General features: G+C 42.1%; 1 protein-coding gene across 1 annotated transcript in view; it reads left to right on the top strand.

Moving 5' to 3' along the window:
* MACO1 (macoilin 1) overlaps window positions 1-15707 on the top strand; it is an 84309-nt gene extending 68602 nt beyond the window's left edge. Inside the window, exons 7-11 of the mRNA XM_081869019.1 lie at window positions 5508-5666; window positions 6522-6704; window positions 7926-8046; window positions 10983-11157; window positions 13622-15707. Of these exons, the coding sequence (XP_081725145.1) occupies window positions 5508-5666; window positions 6522-6704; window positions 7926-8046; window positions 10983-11157; window positions 13622-13824 (841 nt within the window). The 3' untranslated portion in view covers window positions 13825-15707. The remainder of the gene's footprint in view (window positions 1-5507; window positions 5667-6521; window positions 6705-7925; window positions 8047-10982; window positions 11158-13621) is intronic.
* The last annotated feature ends 5458 nt before the right edge of the window (window positions 15708-21165 follow it).

The raw sequence follows: 21165 nt of genomic DNA on the forward strand, positions 1-21165 counted from the left end.
TGGACCAGGGGCAGAAGGGCCCACGTAATGTACAGTACTTTTATCTAGTAATGTGTTGTGTGTTTATTTTTAGACACTTGTGCCTGCTAAGCAGCCACAGTACACATAGCAGAAGTAAATACAGCAAGATCAGGAAACTTCTCAACTGACTACTGTATAGTCATAGGAAGCAATTATAAGCTGATTGTTGTTCCCTTAACCATGCGTAAAATGGGTTTTAAAAACAGTTTTTTCCTTTGAACAATTTTTACTATTTGTATTTTCAGGAGGAGGAAATCAAATGGGGACAAACCTATGCATGAATACACAAACATTTAAACTCTCTTCCAGCCCAAACTAGCTTTTCTCCTGCAAGGTTCCAGATAGCCATTTAAAAAGGGAGGAAACCTAGTGAGGAAGGATGTCTGTATGTAAACTAGGAAACTTCATAGCTGCTTGTCTTGTAGATCATTTAGTGGGCCTTCAAGTCAAGTCAAGGTTATTGAGAGCTGGACTAGAAAATGAACTGGCAAGTCCTGGTTCAAGGACCCTGAAGGCATACTCTTCCATTGTCTCCTGAGACAGAGGAATGCCAAAATCTATAAATATATGAGTAGTTATGCCTAGAAACTTGAATATTATTTATAACTCTAAGGCATGATTTCCAGATTAGGAGTCAGGATTTATCACAAGCAGATTAACAGATCACAGGCATTTTGTGGGCGTGGGTTATTGAGTTGCTGGTAGTCTCATTACCTTGGCACAATGAGCAGGTAGAATCTGCTGTCATTTGAATTAATGCTGTTTTAACAATGTAATCTAATTTGTTTTGGGGGGGTTTCCCATAATGAGATTGAAGTATTAGGAAAGTAAGCAAACTGTTTAAGAATCAGTTCTAGCTTTTGTGTTCTCGCATAACAAGAGGATATTAGCATGTGTTAGTTTTACTTTAATCCTTCTGATGCTTTCCAAAGTGGGTATAAGGGATAAAGCATATTGGAGAAACAGTTTTTCTTTCTTATATATCCTTACATTTCATCTCTGAGGACATACAGAGGTGAAAGAGAACTTTTTAAACTGCCCAAAATAGGTAGGGTGTGTGGAAGAGAGAGATTGGGTCCAAGGCGGGAAATTTTCATAATGGGGACAAGAAAATGAATATGTGAAAAAGAATTGAACTTATTTTCCATTGGTTCAGGCTAGGAAGCTTTGAAAACAAAGGCTTGTCATTAAGAAAAAAATGCTGTTCCCTCCCTAAACCCCTGGGATAAGCAGTTATAAATCTATAGAAATTAGGAACTTGAAGAGTGATGAAGTAACTTCATGCGGTAGGTCCCAGAGACAGACTTTTGGGGCTAGTTCCCCTTTGGAATCTGGTTTGAGACTTTCTCCAGTAGATCCCAATACACTCTTTCCTAGGCTGCTTTAGTTAAGAGCCAGTGAGAGTCAGTGCTATGATGTAGAGATTAGATTGTGGAACTGTAGCTGAATTTGAATTGCCACCCAACCACAGGCTTGTTGTAAAAATAAAATGGTGGAGGAAGGGAGAACCACATGCCCCATCCTAAGCTCCATGCAGAGTGAGATAAAAATAAACTACCCATATGCAAACCATGTCAAGCTGATAATATTGTCACATTTGAACTGGGGAAGAGCATCTTTATTTTTTCTGCTGTATTTATAGACCACTTTTCAGCCATACAATAACAGATCAAAGCAATTCACAGTTAAAACTATTCAGGTCTATTCAAATCTAAAAATAAATCCAGAGACCAACAGGCAAAAAGCCAGTCAAATCATAGCAGCAGGAGGACAATTAAAATACAACACCAGAATAAACAAAACAGAAGCAAAAATAGCTTGCTTAATCTAATTGCTGAAGCCATGGTGAGAAAGAGAAGTTTTCCCTCTCTTCCAAAAAGTGAAGAGAGACTCCTGTCAGTTGGTTAGAGTGTGGTGCTGATAGCTCTACCTGTTGAACCTTCAAGGCAAGAACCTGCCAAAGCATGGTCAGGTACTAAAACAGGCATAGGCAAACTCGGCCCTCCAGATGTTTTGGGACTACAACTCCCATCATCCCTGACCACTGCTGTTAGCTAGGGATGATGGGAGTTGTGGTCCCAAAACATCTGGCGGGCCGAGTTTGCCTATGCCTGTACTAAAACCTAGAAGCCACACACATTCTTGATTCCCTGTCCCTTTTTGCCCATTGTTTCCCACTCCTCCTCCACAGTGTTAAGTTTAAAAGAGGTACATCCCTTCTTCAAAGGTATCACCATTTCATCCCTGAAATATTTAGTCTAAGAGTCTACCCCTTTCTTACCCTAAATGCACTTTATTATAATTGGTCACTAACTAAACATTTGACCTGAAAGACAGGTTGTGAGGTTTTGTACAGCAGGAATAGACAAGGTCCATGATTCAAATACGTACATTTGCATTATATCCAGATCATGAACACTGTCCTGAATAATCCACATCCTGATACCTGGGGTGTCAATGTGAATATAGCATTTGGCAAGGCTGCCATACTTGCATTATGTAAACATGTTCATTTTCTGGAATGTGCATCTTTATGTGACTGCTGCCTGACTTTGTAGGATGTGTGGACAGAAAAAATGAGTCACATTGTTGTTCGTATAGTAGTGGGGCACAATAGTTAAGTACCGTATTTTTCGCTCTATAACACGCACCCGACCATAACACGCACATAGTTTTTAGAGGAGGAAAATCCGTAGGCATGCCACCCATAGGCATTCCCTCCATAACACGCACAGACATTTCCCCTTACTTTCTAGGAGGAAAAAAGTGAGTGTTATGGTGCAAAAAATATGGTATTTGATTAAAACACTGTTAGACTCTTGTTAACTAAGACAACTAATTGGCTTTAAATACCTATCCTCATTCATATTTAGATACTATACATTGTGTTAAAATGTTTTAGCGCCAGGCTAAAAGATTCTATGTAAACTGACATTTTATTTCTAAATAAGATGTATGGCAGATGGTCTCTGGTCAGGAATGATTAAAACTAAACCTTCTAAACGGCTGTGCATTTTCTCTCCTGCAGTGCAGCTCTCTGAGCCTGTGTGGAAAAGAGAGAAATATAAACAATGGTGTATCTTGGATCTAAAATACACTTCTCTATTTACAATGTAAAACAGTTTGATCACGATGTGTATGTGGTGGTAACAGGACGGTTCTGCTTGCATTCTTCTAGCCACAGACAAGGTGACTTGACAGCACTGAACTGCCCCATTAGAGCAAGGGTGGTATGCAGTGAAGGCAAGGTTTCTATGGATCCTATGGATCACTCAGCGGAATGCATGTGCCAACTGAACAGATGGTTGGCACTGACAATACTCATTTAGTGGGAGAACTGATCTCCCTTCATTTTCAGTTATTGTGTGTGTTTTGGCACACAAGGTTCTGTGTACAATCGTATTTGGGAGTAGTATAAATGAATTTGACTTGGTATTTAGGACCCTCCAAATGTTGCTACACTACATCTCCCATCTTCTCTGACAATTGGCCATGGTGGTCATTGCAGTCCAACAGCATCTGGAAGACCACAGGTTCTCTCACCCATGTCCTAGATTGTTCACTGAGCTACTTTGCATATACTTTGATTTCCTGATTCAGAATAGAAGACAGCTCCCCTTTTCCAGAGGACTGCATTGCGGGAGGGGTTCCAGGGTAACCTCCCAGTTACCCAGCAGTGGGTGGAGGAATGCTGCCCACGTCAGTAGGACGCCCAGCTGCATCACGCCTCCTGGCTGACCAACCGGGTTAGCTGGGGGGCCTGGCCACCTGCCGTTTAAACAGCAGTGTGACTTTGGGGCACCCTCCATTTGTCTCCTTTTGTCGGATCTCCCAGCCCACCCACCATCTTTGCTTATGATGCTTGACTATGGCCTTGCTGTGACTAATGCTGGTCACCTGGTTGTTGGGGCCGGGTAGGAATTTTTCCGCTTGGCAAATTGCCCGTCCACATTAAAGGTATCCTGTTAAAGGGATCCGGGGGTGTGGTTTCTGTCCAAAGCCTGGGTGTGGGCTAGGGCCATGCCACAACCCCATCAGTGACCCTGGGGGTGCTCTTAATTGATGTATATCATAGGGCTCCCCCTATCTGTGGTTGACCCTTTGAGACTTCCTGCAGACGGGCAGGAGTCTGGATATAGTCTTGCTTCACCCAAATGCCTAAGCCAAACCACTCACATCTGTAACCAATAAAGTTGTAGCCTTATTTATCCCATTAACCCAACATATGTGTTTCTTATTTCTGGGGGAACTGCGGGGCCCGGGGCCTTGCCACGCATGTGGGTTATGGATTTTTAAAAAATAAATGCTATTATATTCAGACTATTTGTCAGAGTGAGAAGAAACTGTCATTTAAATCAAGACTTTTAGTGGTGTAATATTAGCTAAATGAGCCACCTTGGCAGGAAAGGTAAAATATCAATTTACTTGAATGGCTGACATGGTTGTTAACTTTCAGTTGCTTTTATTTTTAGTTTCTATGTTGAGGCAAGATGGGGTGGGTGTGGGGCGAAAGGAGCTTGCCAAAATCCTCTATCACATATATATTTGCTAGGTAAACCATGAAATTGTACTATTAAGATTCGAGTACACAGAATTGAAGTTAAAGCTTTCTAATGCTAAATTTTGCTGTGTTATGTTCTCTTTATCACAGTTAATGTCAATAAAAGAAAGGGTTTCCTTCTACCCTGGGAAACGTACTTGCACGTACAACTGACAGATTCCTATTTATATCCCAAGTAAAGGCCAAACTACATATGACTGTGGGAGATCTGTGTTTTCAAATGTGGTTCGAGGAAACGGGTGCATGTGTGATTTTGGAACATAAAATGGCCATATGAGCTTCTGATTCTGAATTGTACTGTCCTTCTCAACCGGTTGCTTCTACCCTTTCCATTTCATGAATAACTTTCCCCCAGCCAAGCTTCAATACCAGAAGTGAGCCTGGCTGGCATAAAAGTAACTGGAGAAGAGATTTAAAGGGCCTGTGGGTGGTGGGAGGGGGGTTGGTGCAGAAATGTCAGGTGTGCGAGGAAGGAGGCTCATCATCCTATCACTTTTGAAATGCAAAACTTGCAACTTAGTTCTGCCAGTCATGTATAGCTTGACCCAAAAGATTGCACAGTAATGGGTGCAATGAGATAAAAGGTTGGGTGGAGAAAGTGGAAACACGCTAAAAGGCCCTTGATGGCCTTTTCTTAAAGGAGAAGCCCAGGACCAAACTTTGAGCATTCAATAGATCAGGCATGTCCAACTGCCATCTACTCCCACTATAAAAAAACTGGAAGTGATCTACCCATTGGATTGACCAAAGGTATTTTTTGAGGGGGAGGGATCACTCAGGATCACACAATTGACCAGGGGCAACCCGCAATCGACTGGTAGATTGCAATCGACCTGTTGGACAGTCCTGCAATAGATAAATGAAGCTATCTCTGTTCTCTTTAAAAATACATAAATTAAAAAGGAACTACTGCTCTTTATCCTAGGCTGGAACAAGATATTAAGAAGTTAAAGGCCGACCTGCAGGCAAGCAGGCAGATTGAACAAGAGCTGCGCAGTCAGATTGGCTCTCTGACCAGCACAGAGCGGGGGATTCGGTCTGAAATTGGACAGCTCCGACAAGAAAATGAGCTGCTCCAGAATAAGTAAGTTTGGTTCTCACTTCACAATATAGTGGGCCTTTTCCTCCCAGCTGATTTTTGTACTTGTAATCTGATTTTTTAAAGAACAAATATAGATTTTTAAAATCTCAAAGCCCAAGCCAGGCAAAGTTTATCTCTCTTGAGCTCCATTCATCATTTCAGTGGAAAGAGATTTAAGATTTAAAAGTTCTTGACTATGCCCAGATAATGGCCTAAATTTTGCACTCTGAACTGTTTGCTATAGTACCAAACTCTTTTAGTACTGACAGTGCTGTAGAAATTAATAACTCTTTCCTATTGATCTGTAAAAATGCTATATGAACATATGGAGAATGACATTTATCTCTTGTTCAAAGAGGCACTTGATTTAAACAGCTAAAGGTCAGACTTAACAGAAATGTTATTCACACCTTAGCTCAGCTATAGTGCTGATTTCCTTCCACTCTATTATAATGAAAAGTGATGCGCATAGTGTCCCCCTACCCAAATCCTTCCTATTATCCACTGAACTCTTACCCAAACTGGTAATCTGTATACTATATAGGCATCTATATACAAATTTCTCTTAAGACGAGAAATTCTGCTTTGACTTGTAGTGATTGGAGGTTGTATCCAGTGCTAGTCCTACTCAAAGTAAACCCATTGGTCATGACTTAATTTCACGAATTTTAATGAGTAGGACTAGCACTGAATGCCACTCATGTGTTACCTTCTTCTGAAATTTAGAGAGCAGTCTCCATTTTCTCAGAAGGGAAAGCTGAGTACTTAAAAGAAGTTACACTTCTGGAATAGTACTTTATTTTCTTCTCAGGCTAAAGAAAGCAGCAGGGATCATGTTCCTTTTCTTCCCTCTTTCAGACTACATAATGCTGTGCAAATGAAACAAAAAGATAAGCAGACCATTGGCCAATTGGAGAAAAAACTCAAAGCAGAGCAAGAGGCACGAACCTTTGTAGAAAAGCAGTTGATGGAAGAAAAGAAAAGGAAGAAGTTGGAAGAAGCAACTGCTGCGCGGGCTGTTGCATTTGCTGCTGCTACCAGGTACTGGGCTCCCTCTCTCATAACGCTAGAATTTGGTGACATCCAGTGAAATTGAACATTGGAAGATTCAGGACAAACAAAAGAAAGTACAGTTACAGATAGGTAGCCGTGTTGGTCTGCCATAGTCAAAACAAAAAAAATTCCTTCCAGTAGCACCTTAAAGACCAACTAAGTCAGTTCTTGGTATGAGCTTTCGTGTGCATGCACACTTCTTCAGATATGTGTGTATCTGAAGAAGTGTGCATGCACATGAAAGCTCATACCAAGAACTGACTTAGTTGGTCTTTAAGGTGCTACTGGAAGGAATTTTTTTTGTTTTGAAAAGAAAGTACAGTTTATTATATGCATGTGATTTTTTAAGGTGTATAATATGAAAAAACAGATTCAGATAATAAAAAGAAATGTCCTGGTCTGTGCCATTTGAAAAAACAGAGTCAGATAATAATAATAAAAGTACTTCACACCGTGCATATTTAAACAGTGATGGCCACCAACTTGGATGGCTTTGAAAGAGGATTTGACAAATTCATGGAGGAGAGGGCCATTAATGGCTAATAGCCATGATGGTTATTCTCTGTCACCACAGTTGGAGGCAGCAGTGCTTTTGAATACAGTCAAACCTCAGTTGTCAAACATCCGTTCCGGAAGACCGTTCAACTTCCAAAATGTTCAACAACCAAGGTGCAACTTCCAGTCGGTTGCAATAGCTTCTTGCATTCAAGCGGAAGTCGCGTTGGACGTTTGGGTTCCAAAAAATGTTCAAAAACTGGAGCATTTACTTCTGGGTTTTCGGCATTTGGGAGCCGAAACATTCGGAAACGGAGACGTTTGAGAACTGAGGTTTGACTGTACCAGTTGTTGGAAACCACAGGAGGGCAGAGTGCTTGGATCCTGCGTGCTGGTTTCCCACAGGCATCTGATTGGACACTGTGAGAACAAGATGCCACTGGCCTGATCCAGTAGGCTTTTCTTATGGTCTTATAGTGTTTCAGGTTGCAGGGAGGGATCACATTTTGGTATTCTCTTTTGCTTGATGATCACCAAGCTGTTTTATAGAAACAGCAAAAAGTATGAAGGCACGTGACACTATCACTTGGCCAAAGATAAGCAGACCTGGAAATGTGACTGTCTGATTGTAGCAACACTTTAAAAAAAAAAAAAAGTGGCACACACTGAAAGTCTCTCTCTCCCCACCCCCTTGGTTCTTGTTTTGTTTGGCAGAGGGGAATGCACTGAAACTTTACGAAATCGCATCAGAGACCTGGAGACAGAGTGCAAGAAGTTAACAATGGACATAAAGCTGAAAGAAGATCAGATACGAGATCTAGAAATGAAAGTGCAGGTAATGAGAGTGCACCACGACACTGCATGCCTCCTTCACAGCCTGAACCTGACCCTTCAGAACGCCTGCCACGTTTTCTGTGAGAGAAGAGTGCATAGGGTTGTGTTTCTTTCTGTTATCCTAAATAGGCCGGACTTAGTCTAAAAGCTAATTTTTCTTTGCCATGCCTCCCTCTTTCCTTGAAGGAAACTTGCCTACTTGAGCTTTGCCAAACACCACTTTAAGGTTTTTTTTACACATTACATTTGAAGGTGGTTCATGGATGGCCCGCCCCATGGGATGTACAAGCCTAGAGCTGAGAAAACACAAATAGTCAAGGAAGCTCCTGACGTGCACACACAGTTATCAGCAACTAGTTTTTCATGACTTGGCTCACTTCTGGAGGCCAAGTTTCATCTGTAATATACTCCTGCATACCTTGTTCTTACAGGTATGCTGAAAACTTTGATCTATTTGCAGATTGCCCTGTTTTTTTCCTTCCCAAAGTGATTGGCACAGGACCACCCCTGTTCAGTACCAAGTGGGAATTGATAGATTTTTATATTCTGCCTTAGTAGGATAATCATCCTGTTTATCCTCATAATACATTTATAATGTTAGGTGCAGTTAAAATATAATACTCTAAATAAACTAATTGCAGTTTTTGAGCCCTCTTGGAGGAGAGGATAAATTAAAATAGTGAGGGAATGGTATTTGCTGGGGATAATCAGTGGGCAGAGAAAGGGTTAATCACTTGCCCTCCAAAAAGTGTAGTCCCAACCTGAAACAAACTATGATGTTCATTTGTATAACACTCTTACTCCACTGTTAGAAAAGCAAGCTTTGATAAAAGTTTTTAGGAACAGTGTCAGTTTTAAATAGAGACGTGCATTTTAAAAAACTCCGTAAAACATAGTTTCAAGTTTTACACTTGTTTCTGAACCTGTTCATGGTTTCCCCCATAAATTTGCAGTGAAATGTTTCTGTGTTTTCCTCTTCCTCTTCCGCACGCCCACATAATCAAAGTGGCTAGGGAAAAGTAGCGTAGCCCTTGCTTTGCTACAGGGAGCTGTGAAATGTACAAAGAATATTTTCGTAATAATCAAAAGCTTCTCACTTGTGTTTTAAAGTGAAAAACAGTTTGACTTTGTGGTTTCGACAGGTATATTAAGTAAAACCTATTTTTTTATTGGCGTTCTCAAGTACATGTAACTGGAGGCTAAAATAGTTCAAGTACCCCACCCCTAAAATAAAGCCTGGACAGGTTGAGTAACTTGTCAAAACCCCTTAAGCAAACATTTTAATTTACAGAGAGGGAATGTTATATAACATTCTCCCCCATTTATCAGGAAGTTGGAATTTATTGAGCTTTTCTCTAGCGCTTCATTATTGTACTCACTTGGCCTGTGGGGCCCCACCTGCTTTCCAGTCCTGATTTGCCTTCTCCCTATTGTGGGGAGAGTCCGCAGTGCAGCGGAAAAGGATATATTTTTCATTGAGGAGGTCCCAGGTTCAAGCTGTGGTATTCCAATTGAGCAAAGTGTGTGCATTCAGGTAGCAGGGTTAAGAAAGATTCTCTGCCTGAGACTCTTCAGAGCAACTTTCATCCTGGGCTAGATGAAGTATAAGGCAATATCATGTGTTGATATTTCTCTGAATGAGGTCCAAGTGGGCCTAATAGGTTTAGGCCAGCAGTGGAACATGTTTTTTTTTCAGTCTGAAGGCCGTATTCCCTTCTGGGCAACCTTCCAGGGGCCACATGCCAATGCTGTGGAAGACCAGAGGGAGAATTGGGAGGAATGAAATGTTTACCTTTGTGCTGTATGCTAGTTTCTAGCCACACCTCTATCCAGCATCAAGGGAAGCAAGAGACATTATCAAAGCTATAGACTGCAACCAGGCAGGCAACAATGCTCCAGGAGGGTGCAGAGCAAGACCAGATGGGGTTTGTAGCCTTGGGAGAGTCCTGAGGCCAGATAGAGAAGCTTGGAATGTCACATTTGTCCCCCACGCCTAAGGTTCCCCACTTCTGTCTTACACCATGGCTGGCCAACTTCTGATGATGGAAACCTGTGCCATACCTTGGTAAGAACAGGAAGGCCCATGGGCTTAACTATGTGTGGAGTGCTGCTTATGGTCCTCTCCAGCTGTCAATTACTCTGCTGCTACTGCATGCTTCCCACCTCACCAAGCTAGAAGTGACCACCACCACCATTAGAATCTCACTGTTTCAACTGGGACAGTCTCTTTCCCAGTCTGGCATATAGTCCGCCTACATTTAGTGCAGGACGTGCAGGTTGACTTGAAGGTTGGCCGCCACTAGCTTAGATCAGATTATGCCTTTGCTCAACCTGCTTTGCATTGGAGGCTATGGGTAAAGTCTATCATCACCACTCTCATTCCACCCCAGGAAAACTGGTTGTGGGGTCATTGTACTGGCATGAACATAGAGGGTCCATATCTCGGAGTGACTTCCTGGGGGACTCTTCCTGGACTTCTCTTGCTCTGACATAATCTCACAAATTTATATTGACTTCCTAGTTAAATGTGGTTTTCAAGACTGGAAATTTGTGTGTCTTAATCAACAGCAGATTGGAAGAGCCCCCACATCACGCCAGCTTTGTGTTCTGCAATTGGTACATTGTTCATGCTGAATGAGCCATAAGAATACACTGTAATCTATTCTGAGCCCTTGGGGAGGCTGGGTGAAGAAAACTGTATTACTACAGCTGAACATGTCAATTTCCAAGCTGCAGCTTCTGCAGAGCTAAATTGCCTTATGAACACGTATATTTTACATACTGCACTTGAAGTCAAAGGATATAACTAAACCGAGCATACTGCAGATTTGACCCCAATTTTTCTCCTTCCCCAGCCACAACCCCAGTCTTCTTCTTTCCCCTTTATCTCAGTATAAAGTTGCTGTTTGTAACAGTCCTGCTTTAATTACTCTCAAGGAACTGCGGAAGTACAAAGAGAACGAAAAGGATACAGAGGTGTTAATGTCAGCACTTTCAGCCATGCAGGATAAGACACAGCACTTAGAGAACAGCTTGAGTGCGGAGACGAGGATCAAGTTGGACCTGTTCTCTGCATTAGGAGATGCAAAAAGACAGCTCGAGATAGCTCAAGGTAAGTGGGATTCTCCGTGCTGCTGGGCAAAGTGATAGAAAATGAGGTAGTGCCCTCTACTGTCCAGTGAGATACCATGGATTAGGAGCCAAAGAATCTAGTGTTCCTGTGAAAAGCACTTCTGTGCAAACACTGGGGACTGTGTGGGTGCCTGCTGGTTTTTATGCCTTGCTGCATTTTCTTCAACTACTTCAAAGCCTACTCCACAGCCCCTGTCTGCCACGAAGGACTCCATTGGGAAGGATGAGTCAGAAAAGCCCCAATACACACTTCCTGTTCTGCTCGTAGCCCTTTGGATTTTGGCCGCTGGCAGCTGGAACCACCTTCTGGAAATTATTCCTACTTGGAATATATGGGAAATCCCCCCTCCCCCAATAAATTTGTCCTGTCTTAGTAACCACCACCACCCCGACAAACTTCTAAGCCTTGCTGGTATTATTTTGGCTTTCCTTGAGATTCCTCAGATTTTTTTTTGCCTGAGGAAGACCCCAGCGCCACACTGAATTTTGCTTTAGGTAACATTTCAGTAGCTCCTCCATGCTGCTGTAGGGCTCAAACCTTAACCAGCATTTGTTCGGTCAGGTTAACTACTGCTTAGACGTCCAACAGTAATTCTGAAAGTCTCCGTGGAAACAGGTTAAACAAAGAGAGTACAGAGGACTGGTTTGGAGACGTGAGAGTAATTGCTTTGGTCCACCCAAACAGCAGTGACTTGGTCAGACAAGCCTAATCAAATGCAGCAAACTCCACACCAAAGAAATCAACAGTGTTTTGTTTCTCTTTAGAGTGGAAGCAAACTGCTAGAAAACAGATGGTTAATTTTTTATTGGATCTCTGAGTGCAACTCCAAGTGCAGATGCTGCAGAAACGTAATGTGGTAGGAAATTAATAGCCCAGGCACAGCTGGAATTCTTCATTTTGTATACTCTGTCCAGGAAAACAAAATGCTGAGGGAAGTGGGAAGAGCAAATAATAAATGGCAATTTGCTTAAATAGTTTAATTTGTACTTTTCCCTCCTTAGCTGTTATTTTATTTTCTAACCTTGGGGAAATAACCTTCTTGCATAGGCCTCTATAGTAATGCCATTAGAGTTCTCTTCCAGGAAGTTCTAAGGAAATATCGTTTTTTCACCTCCAAGTTTTTAGGAAATCCAGCAGGTGTATGTGCCCCCAGACAACCTTCATACAGTACCTTTCTTTACTGTTTGCAGTGATTCAGTTCACAGCTTCTCATTCCTCCCTGTGCTCCTGCTTTGGCACCGCTTTTATTTGTCCAGGCTTTTTTGTTCATTGAGTGGCCCATCCTTTGCCCTCATTTTAAAGTGGGGGCGGTAGGAGAACTCCCAGCTGTCCCTTTCCTGCCTTACTGTGCTGTGATGGTTTCATCACAGCAGGGCAACGTGAAGAGCATTGGCCTTGGCAGCAGGGACACAACAAAGGCAAATATTTTGTCTTTCTGGAAAATATTGCTGGAAAGGGCGAGCTCTTTGCTGAGAAAATGCTTGCCAAACTCTGCCCCTTCCTGCTCCTTCCCAGCTCTTCTTTTAATTTGCTTTGGGCTGTAAACTTCCACTGTAGCCAGCAGAGGGCGCACAAAGTTAACAAAAGAACAGCGTCTCCCTCTATTTTTGGATGGAAAATCCTATTCAAGATAAAGTCCCATCAGGTCAACTTTGCCTAAATCATGCTCACCACCAGTACAAACCTATTCCACCCACCCCACTCCATCACCAAATAAAGAAGATAAGTACTGAAGGAAAGAAAGTAGATGTATAATTTCTACCCAAAACTTGGAAATAGGTAAAGCAAGAGTTTCCAGCATTAAGGAAATCTGAATGAACGGGTTAAAATAAAATGTGTTAAGAACACTGTCTTAGTAAAGGCATGCTTGTAAAGATCTTCCTTCCGTTTCACGTGGCTGTAGAGGGAATGTGGAAATTATCTGCCAGAGCTAAATCTATTGATTACTGTGAAACACTCAGGTTTTAATTTAGCTTTGCAGTTCTTTTTTAAAAAAGCTGTGCATGTTGTTTTAAAAAGTAAAGGTATCCCTGACCATTAGGTCCAGTCGCGGACGACTCTGAGGTTGCAACTCTCATCTCACTTTACTGGCTGAGGGAGCCAGCGTTTGTCTGCAGACAGCTTCTGGGTTATGTGGCCAGCATGACTAAGCTGCTTCTGGCGAACCAGAGCAGCACACGGAAACGCTGTTTACCTTCCCGCCAGAGCGGTACCTATTTATCTACTTGCACTTTGCCGTGCTTTCGAACTGCTAGGTTGGCAGGAGCAGGGACCAAGCAATGGGCGCTGACCCCGTCGCGGGGATTCAAACCGCCAACCTTCTGATCATGCCACTTCTGATCCCCTCAGACTCCACCCCATAACATGTTTGTCCACAGTTTTTACCTGGTATAAAAACCTGGCATTTGGTGACAGTTCTTTTCCTTCCTCTTTAATATTGCAGGGCAAATAATTCAAAAGGATCAAGAGATCAAGGACCTAAAACAGAAGATAGCAGAAGTCATGGCAGTCATGCCCAGCATAACATACACTGCGGCCACCAGCACACTGAGTCCTGTTTCCCCACATTACTCTTCCAAATTTGTGGAGACCAGCCCTTCTGGACTTGATCCCAATGCCTCAGTTTATCAACCCCTGAAGAAGTAAAGACCAGCTTCCAGTTTGTCGCACGGAAGGCATCACACAGAAAAATATCTTGCAGTCAAGATGAAATTTGTATTGTGTGAGACTGTATTGATTTATTGTTTAAAATAAAAAAATAAAAAAGAGGGAAGTGGGGGGAAAGAACCTGAACATCAAGGTTTGGCTAGAACTGCCCATCAGTTTTTTCTTGTAAATTTTTAGAAAACCTCACAGAACTTTATACGGTTTCTTTCTTGGCCAATGCATTAAGGGAAAAAGAACCCACGACTCTTGGTTTTCACATAGCAAATTCTGCCTCTCTTTTTTTCCCCAAAAAGAACACCTCTTGTAAGGTTTCCTCTTGAAAGGATAAATTACCACAGAGCTCCGCTTGATACAAAACCCTTTCTTCCCATTAAAAAAAAAAAAAAACATAATGAAGCCAAAATTACAAATTAAGAGTTCAAAGGAATAATGATGGAAATTCCTTAGGGGGTTTTTTTTTTAAGGGCAAAAGGGTTTAAGTGCTCAAGCAAAGCTTTTGATGATGTTAGTGGATTGTGAGGCAGAGGGACGGGGAAGCGCATGTGCAAGAAATCTATTAGCTTACCCCTCTAAGGACCAAATCATATTTAAGGGGGCATCAGTTTTAAGGGAGGGCATAAGGATTGCAGAAAGGGTGTAGACAATAATGTAACATTGGTGGTTGTGTAAAGTGTTTAGTTTCCCATCGGTGTATTTAGTCACTTGAGAACTGCTAACAGTCTTGTTCAACAGTGCCTTGGGGAAAAAAAGATATTTCAAGAGGAAACTCGTTCATTTAAACAATTTTCTCCTGCTTTCACTATCATCTAGCTTGTAATGCCGAGCTCGTTTTACAGAGTCTACTGCAGATCGTACATGGTAATTTAGGTGCCCGTTGCAATCCTAGTTTACATCTCTTTTTTGTCTGTTTGTTTTGGGTACAAAATCCAACAGTGTTCACATGGTTAGGATATGCTGTAGAGGGCTCAGTAGCAGCAGAGGGAGTGTTTTGGTGAAGGCGGAACTGTGCAATGTACTATATACAAGAGACTGTCAGGTTGGCTCAAGAACACGGCAGTTTGCAGGGTTTTCTTTTTTAAAAAGTCAACTGCGATTACGCTTTATATCATCTTGTGTTTGACAATTTAATTTCAATGGGGCTGACAAAATCTCAGCAGTTGTGCCAAGGAGCTTTTTTAAAAAAATAGTAATTTTTTAAAAAAGAAACTCATAAAATTGCACAAAGATTTAAGTTTAAATGTATATTGTGCATTGGTAGGAAAGTGTGTTGCACTGGCGACTTTCAAAGTGTTTAAGGTTTGGGTGTGGGTGGGAGGGGACATGGTGGGAGGGGTACAAAATCGTATTAGTAACTAGCAAAATTATAAAATCAAACCATTATGATTTTGCCAACATGCAGTGGACTCTGGAAGGACAAAGTTCTTCTTTAAAAACAACAGCAATTTTTAAAGTTTCATATGAATTGGCAAGTATGCCTTGTTTTAAAAAAAATTAAGTAGGACAAGCAAGTCAATAAAAATAGTATTAAAATCCATCATTTTAAATCAGATTCTTTTGAGATAAAAAAAAACTTCTAGCTTTAGCCAGGTGTGCATGTTGCTGTCATTTTGCATTTTTGAATCATCTTGTGTAATTGTCACCATGAAAGTGTTACTCAGAAATGTCATAGGTTTTCATCTTTGTGCAAAACATGGACTATTGTCACTGACTTTTTTGTGTTGAGGTTCCCCCATTTTTTATTTTTTTATTTTTATTCTTTTGCTGCCCTTCGGGCACAACTTTTGTTGAAATACTCGGTCTTGGCTGCATTCTTTTTTTTTTCTGTGGGGTTTACAAAAAATAAACATTTTCTTGCAGATAAAGTAGTTTTCTAATTTTTTAAAAGAAGAAATGCTATTATTATTATTATTTATTAGAGTTGTTAGTTGCTTGTAACCTGAAGATCAGTTGATTTGGTGCTCTAGTGCTACAAGCCTTCTCTCACCACAAACTGAAACGATGGGAAAATACACTGGAAAGTGTGGGCTAACACTTGCTTGACACAACTTCATATATCCACCCTGGCATGCCAATTAGAATGAATGCCCATTAAATAGCTGACTGTCTTACCTTCCTGAAAATGTTGTGCAAACGAATCTGGGTGGATTCTCTATTAATGGGTCATATGGAAGTGACCTGGGTTAATCTGGTTAATCTTACAATTTTTGGTTGATCAGTAGAATCTGAATATATTTGCTTATGAGGCAAAGCAATTTTCAAGAAAAGTGCACACTGATGGTTTTTATAATGGGGGGCAGGGCGGGGATTATCTAAGAATAGGTTGATTCACACATTACATGGTGAGTAAGTGACCACCCACAACATGCTCCTTCCCACCAGCTGAAACGCTTCATTTTTTTTCTTGTCATCTTTATGAGATTGGAGCCAATGTTACAGATTGACCTTAGCAAGAGCAGCTGCCTGCCAAAGGGAATAGTTGGCTGGCTTGTAAAATCTGTTATGTCTGATCTTACCTAGAAATTTGGCACCAGTTGATCAGGTAGGTTCTGCTCTATGCAAGCGCTTAACCATGAGTTACACTAACCATAGGTTGGTGCTTTAACCTCATTAAGATCCCGAATGTATTAGGTTGCCAAGCTAAGCCCTTTTCCTGGAGAATGTTTGCAAGAAGACAACTGGTGTGCCCTGACTGTGCCTAATCCTTAACAACAGTCTTAGAAATAACAAGAATCTCTGGTTAAGGAAAACAAACCATAGTTAAGCAATACATTTTTTTTTCATGTGCCTGGAGAGTGCTTCAAATACAAACCAAATTTAGCCAGACTCTATAGGGCGACCTGATGGACATTGAACCCTACGTTTTTCCTTCTACACATGACAAAATTAGCTCTGGGTATCTGTTTACTCAAACCAAATCTTCAATTGGTTAAAAAAAAATGGACCGAAGGTCTGAAAAATGACATTGTTTTATTTATTTCCTACAAAGATCTTTACTTTCCTCCTAAAGCATGCCAAATGCTCAAAGCATTCTTAAATCAAAGTGCAATGCAGTTTGTGAACTCTGCTATCCTTCCTGGATGATTAGGACAGACATTACATTGTCCCAATTAAAATTATGAGTTAGGAGAGGTGAAAACTGTGTGTGAAGCATGTCGTGTGTATCTTTTATATGCAATGAGAAATGAATGGAAGGCAATCATTCCAGACAAAGGGAACCGCACTTGGCCAGCCTTTGATACAGTTATATGAACTGCTTGAAATGAAAAGGAAAATCCCTTCAATTGGCTCATCAACTTTTATTTTCTGTTTTGCCAAATTGTGAAGCCAGGACTGCAGAGAAAGGGGGTGGAGGGAGGTTGGATTATAACAAATTTGGCTTATAATAGACTTCTAACAGAAGAGCTTCAAGTATAATGTTCGCCCCAAATGATTGACTTACTTGGAAATGAATCCATGCGAAGAGAATGCCCCTATCAGTTTTACTTATCACATTCATTATGCATCGACGGATTTATCTCAATTAAGCCCCTTTTCAGTGAAATCTGAAGGATTAATGTTCTATTCATAGATCCAACTAAAAAAAAAAAGCACTTTCCCCCCTTCCAGTCCTTTTCTGAAGTCCTATATAATGATTCTGGTAAAAAAAACCAACCCTGAGCAATGAACTTGCTGGCACAGGATGCCAAAAACTGATTGGACAAGGAAACTGCAGAGAAGCAATTTAAACAGGGGCACTTGCATGGCTGTCCAGAATCCCTTTGGGGGGGGGGGGAGGAGTGAGGAGGAAATCTGGTGGCATGAGGGAGCCAATCCAATGCCACTGCCTGCTATATAAAGCTTTGAGTACTAGATCATTCCTCAGTCTGGGTAAGATGTCAGAAGCCGCCAGGCTGTTCCTTCTTGACCCAAAGGTCCATGCCTGACAGCGTCTAAATTCTGAAAAGTATTTTTTATAAAAATTGTATTTATGTATACAGTGGTACCTCAGGTTACATACGCTTCAGGTTACATACGCTTCAGCTTACACACTCCACTAACCCAGAAATAGTGCTTCAGGATAAGAACAGAAATCGGGCTCCGGCGGCACGGCAGCAGCAGGAGGCCCCATTAGCTAAAGTGGTGCTTCAGGTTAAGAACAGTTTCAGGTTAAGAACGGACCTCTGGAACAAATTAAGTACTTAACCTGAGGTACCACTGTATAAATGTTTCAAGGCAGCCAACATCATTTTTTTAAAAAATGCAGAAATGCAGCAAAAGCAGAAGATCAAATAGGGGAGTAGGAAAGAAGCAGAAGAGGAAATATTCACCACAGTGGCTCAGAGGTGCAATGGCTTTTTTTTTTTTTTAATTAAAACAACAACAACATGTAGCTTTCGTCACCAGAAGTTCAAAAGCAGAGGAGTGGAAGGAGGTGGAAATTGGCCCCACAGCCTCAGTGCCATTGTGAGGAAGGCACTCTCAGGGATAATTCACATACCACCCCATACCTCAACTGCAAGGTAACCAGAGCAGGCTCTCCAAAATGGTTCCTGAGGGAGAAGAAAGTTCTGTAGGTATCTACTTAGACCCATTGAAATTGATGGGCCTAAGTCATGCCCATTTCAATGGGTCCACTCTGAGTCAGACTAGTATGGGATACAACCCCACATACCTTACTTTTCAGAGCACAATCCTATTTGAAATATGGTCCAGGCCTGGTCCAAGTCTACATTAAATCTAAAGAGGCTTAAGGATAGACAGCAGGAAGGGCAGTTGATGTGATGGCCTAGGACTCGGGCTCGGAACCAGAACCAGAACCGGAGGAGTCTCAGTCCGCACCGGATCCTCTGCCTCAGGCATCATCTTAACCGAGTCTGGGGCCTGATTCTGAAGAGCCCCAGTCTGCACAGATTCCCCTGCAACAAGCTCCAGCTGGGCCGAGTCAGGGCCTGAGCCTGCCCTGGCTCCAGATGCGGGGATTACCTCGTTACCCTCTGCTGGGTAATCACGTACAGCTGCTCCACTACCAGTTGGGTCAGGAGAGGCTGAGGTGGCCTCTGGGCCTAGTAACCCACCGACATCTCCCAAGCTGCAGAGACTCAGGTCTGAGAGAAGGAGAGAATGTAGGAATGCCCGCAGGAGGAATGCTCACCTTCGGGCGAGACAGGGAGGTGAGTCACCGGGGGATCAGGACCGGCCATTACTCTGACGGAGATAAAAAGCTGTCGGACACCACCCCAGGTTGCGGGAGCAACCTTGCTGTTTGCCAGAACCTGCCTGTGATCCTGTGCCTGACCTAGCCTGGTTTCCTGCCTTGTGACTTGCCTTGCCCTGGACTGACTCCTCGCGGAATCCACGGATTCGGGACCGGACCGGGACCGCGTTGCTCGGGTTTACCCCCGGCCCAGCACAGTTGAGATCCAGGTATGGCTGTAGGTGCAGTTGGTAAAAGGTATTTCTGAGTCTCCAGTGACAGAGCTGGATTCAGACATACCCCCAAACTGCAAACCTGCTCCTTCAGGGGGAGTGCAAATGGGTGTACGAATTGCAGGTGTTATATGAAAATGTTGATTTTTTTCTGTGGTATAATGTATTTATGTTTATGTTCTTAAATGTAAGTGGCTTGGAGACCTTTTAGGTATCAAGCAACTAATAAGTCTAAATAATAATGATTGCAATAACAACCACCTAGACTACCTTACAGGGTTGTTGTGAGGATAAAATGAGAGGGAAGGCCCTTGAATGCCTTGGAGAAAGAGTGGGAGAAAGTGCAGATAAATAGCCTTACCAGAATGAATAGAAAAAGCCTGTGATGCTTCCCTTTCTTTGAAGGGACAGCTGAGCTAGTGTTATAGCTTGCTCAAAATACTAATTAGTATTGGTTTTTTTAAAAAGAAAAAGAGAGCAAATCTGAAATTTCTTTGTACCTTAATTGAATCCCATTTCCTCTGATATGCTGCCTGATAAATGCCACAGAAGCATTGCGGCAAATCATCTTTAATAAGAAAGTGGGGGAGACCAGAGAAACTAATCCAATAAAGTTGAAAGGGAAAGGGAAGCATCTTTTTATTTCTAAATTTCCTCTCTCTGGCAGTTTGAGCAAAGCATTGTTTTAGGACTGTGTTGTCAGAAGGGAAAAAATCTTCCTTTCCGCCACTTAGCAGCTTTTGACATCTCCTCTGCAGATTGAAAGGAAGCTTCTTGCATAATTATTGCAATTATTTCCCCTCTAAATTTAGGCGGGATGGCAATGAATGATGGCTCAAGAAGAAATGTAAGCTATACTTGGATAAGTGTGTTTTAATCTGTATTTGGAAGCGTGCTGGGTGTTTGGAAAGGTGACATGCATTTTGAAATTGCTGCAGTTAGGTCAGGTTTGTCTGTTCTGTTTTCATGTGAGAGCCATAATGATGGTGTGTGCGCACACTCACAAACAAGCACACACATTGGCTGTGTCTAAATATATAAATGCTCAAGCTTACGCCTATATAATTTTGTATGTGATTGAGTGTTTGTCCCCCTAGGTGCTCTGGTTTTTGTTTTTGTTTTAATCACACATCAAGTTTAACTGTAGAAGGCCTGTAGCTTAATGGAGAGAAAGAGAGAGATGCCTCTGTCACCAGCGTTTTCCAAATGAATGCAGGTCTGCAGGTTTTTCTGGAATCTTCAGCTTTTGCTAAAGCAAATAAATAAATGTGATGGTAAGCTAAAACAGGCTTTTACTATCCAGCATTTCTGGTTTCCAAACCTGATAGCTTTATCCTACCAGTATTTTCTGCAGCAAACCTTAAATATCTAGACACCACCTGTGCATTTTGGAGAGTTTATTGAGGCAGGGCTAGCAAAGGAAGATGTGTGAATACAAGTTTATGATATCTCTGCTTTACCTGCGTGCTGTGGGAAGCATTCTCGTGGTCTTCAGCTGGTGGGCCGGTGGCCTATCCCTATGTAAAAATATATGGTCTGAGAAGTAGGTCTCCAAAAGTGTGTTTGGAAGGGCTGGTGTAATGCTGACATGTCATCAAGGCAGGACCCCTTGGGGCAAATGTCCAGGGCCCCACTCAACAGAAGGAGCAGGAAAGCGCCCCCCCCCCCAAGCTGCTGGGTGAGGGGAGCCAATGGGTTTCAAACTCTGGGTGAGTTAGGGACTTCTTCTGCATGCGAAGACATTCATGCGAATGAAACCAATAGTGGGTCCAATGGTCAAGATGGCAGCAGAGGGAAGTGAGGGGCAGGTGGGGCTTGTCCACCTAGGAAGGTAGCCCATCGAAAAACAATGGTGAAGCATTAAACCATTAAACCATACCAGAAGAGAATTAAAATTACACCATTACAACAACT

The sequence above is a fragment of the Podarcis erhardii genome (assembly GCF_964252035.2).
Source record: "Podarcis erhardii genome assembly, chromosome: 7".
Lineage (NCBI taxonomy): Eukaryota > Metazoa > Chordata > Lepidosauria > Squamata > Lacertidae > Podarcis > Podarcis erhardii.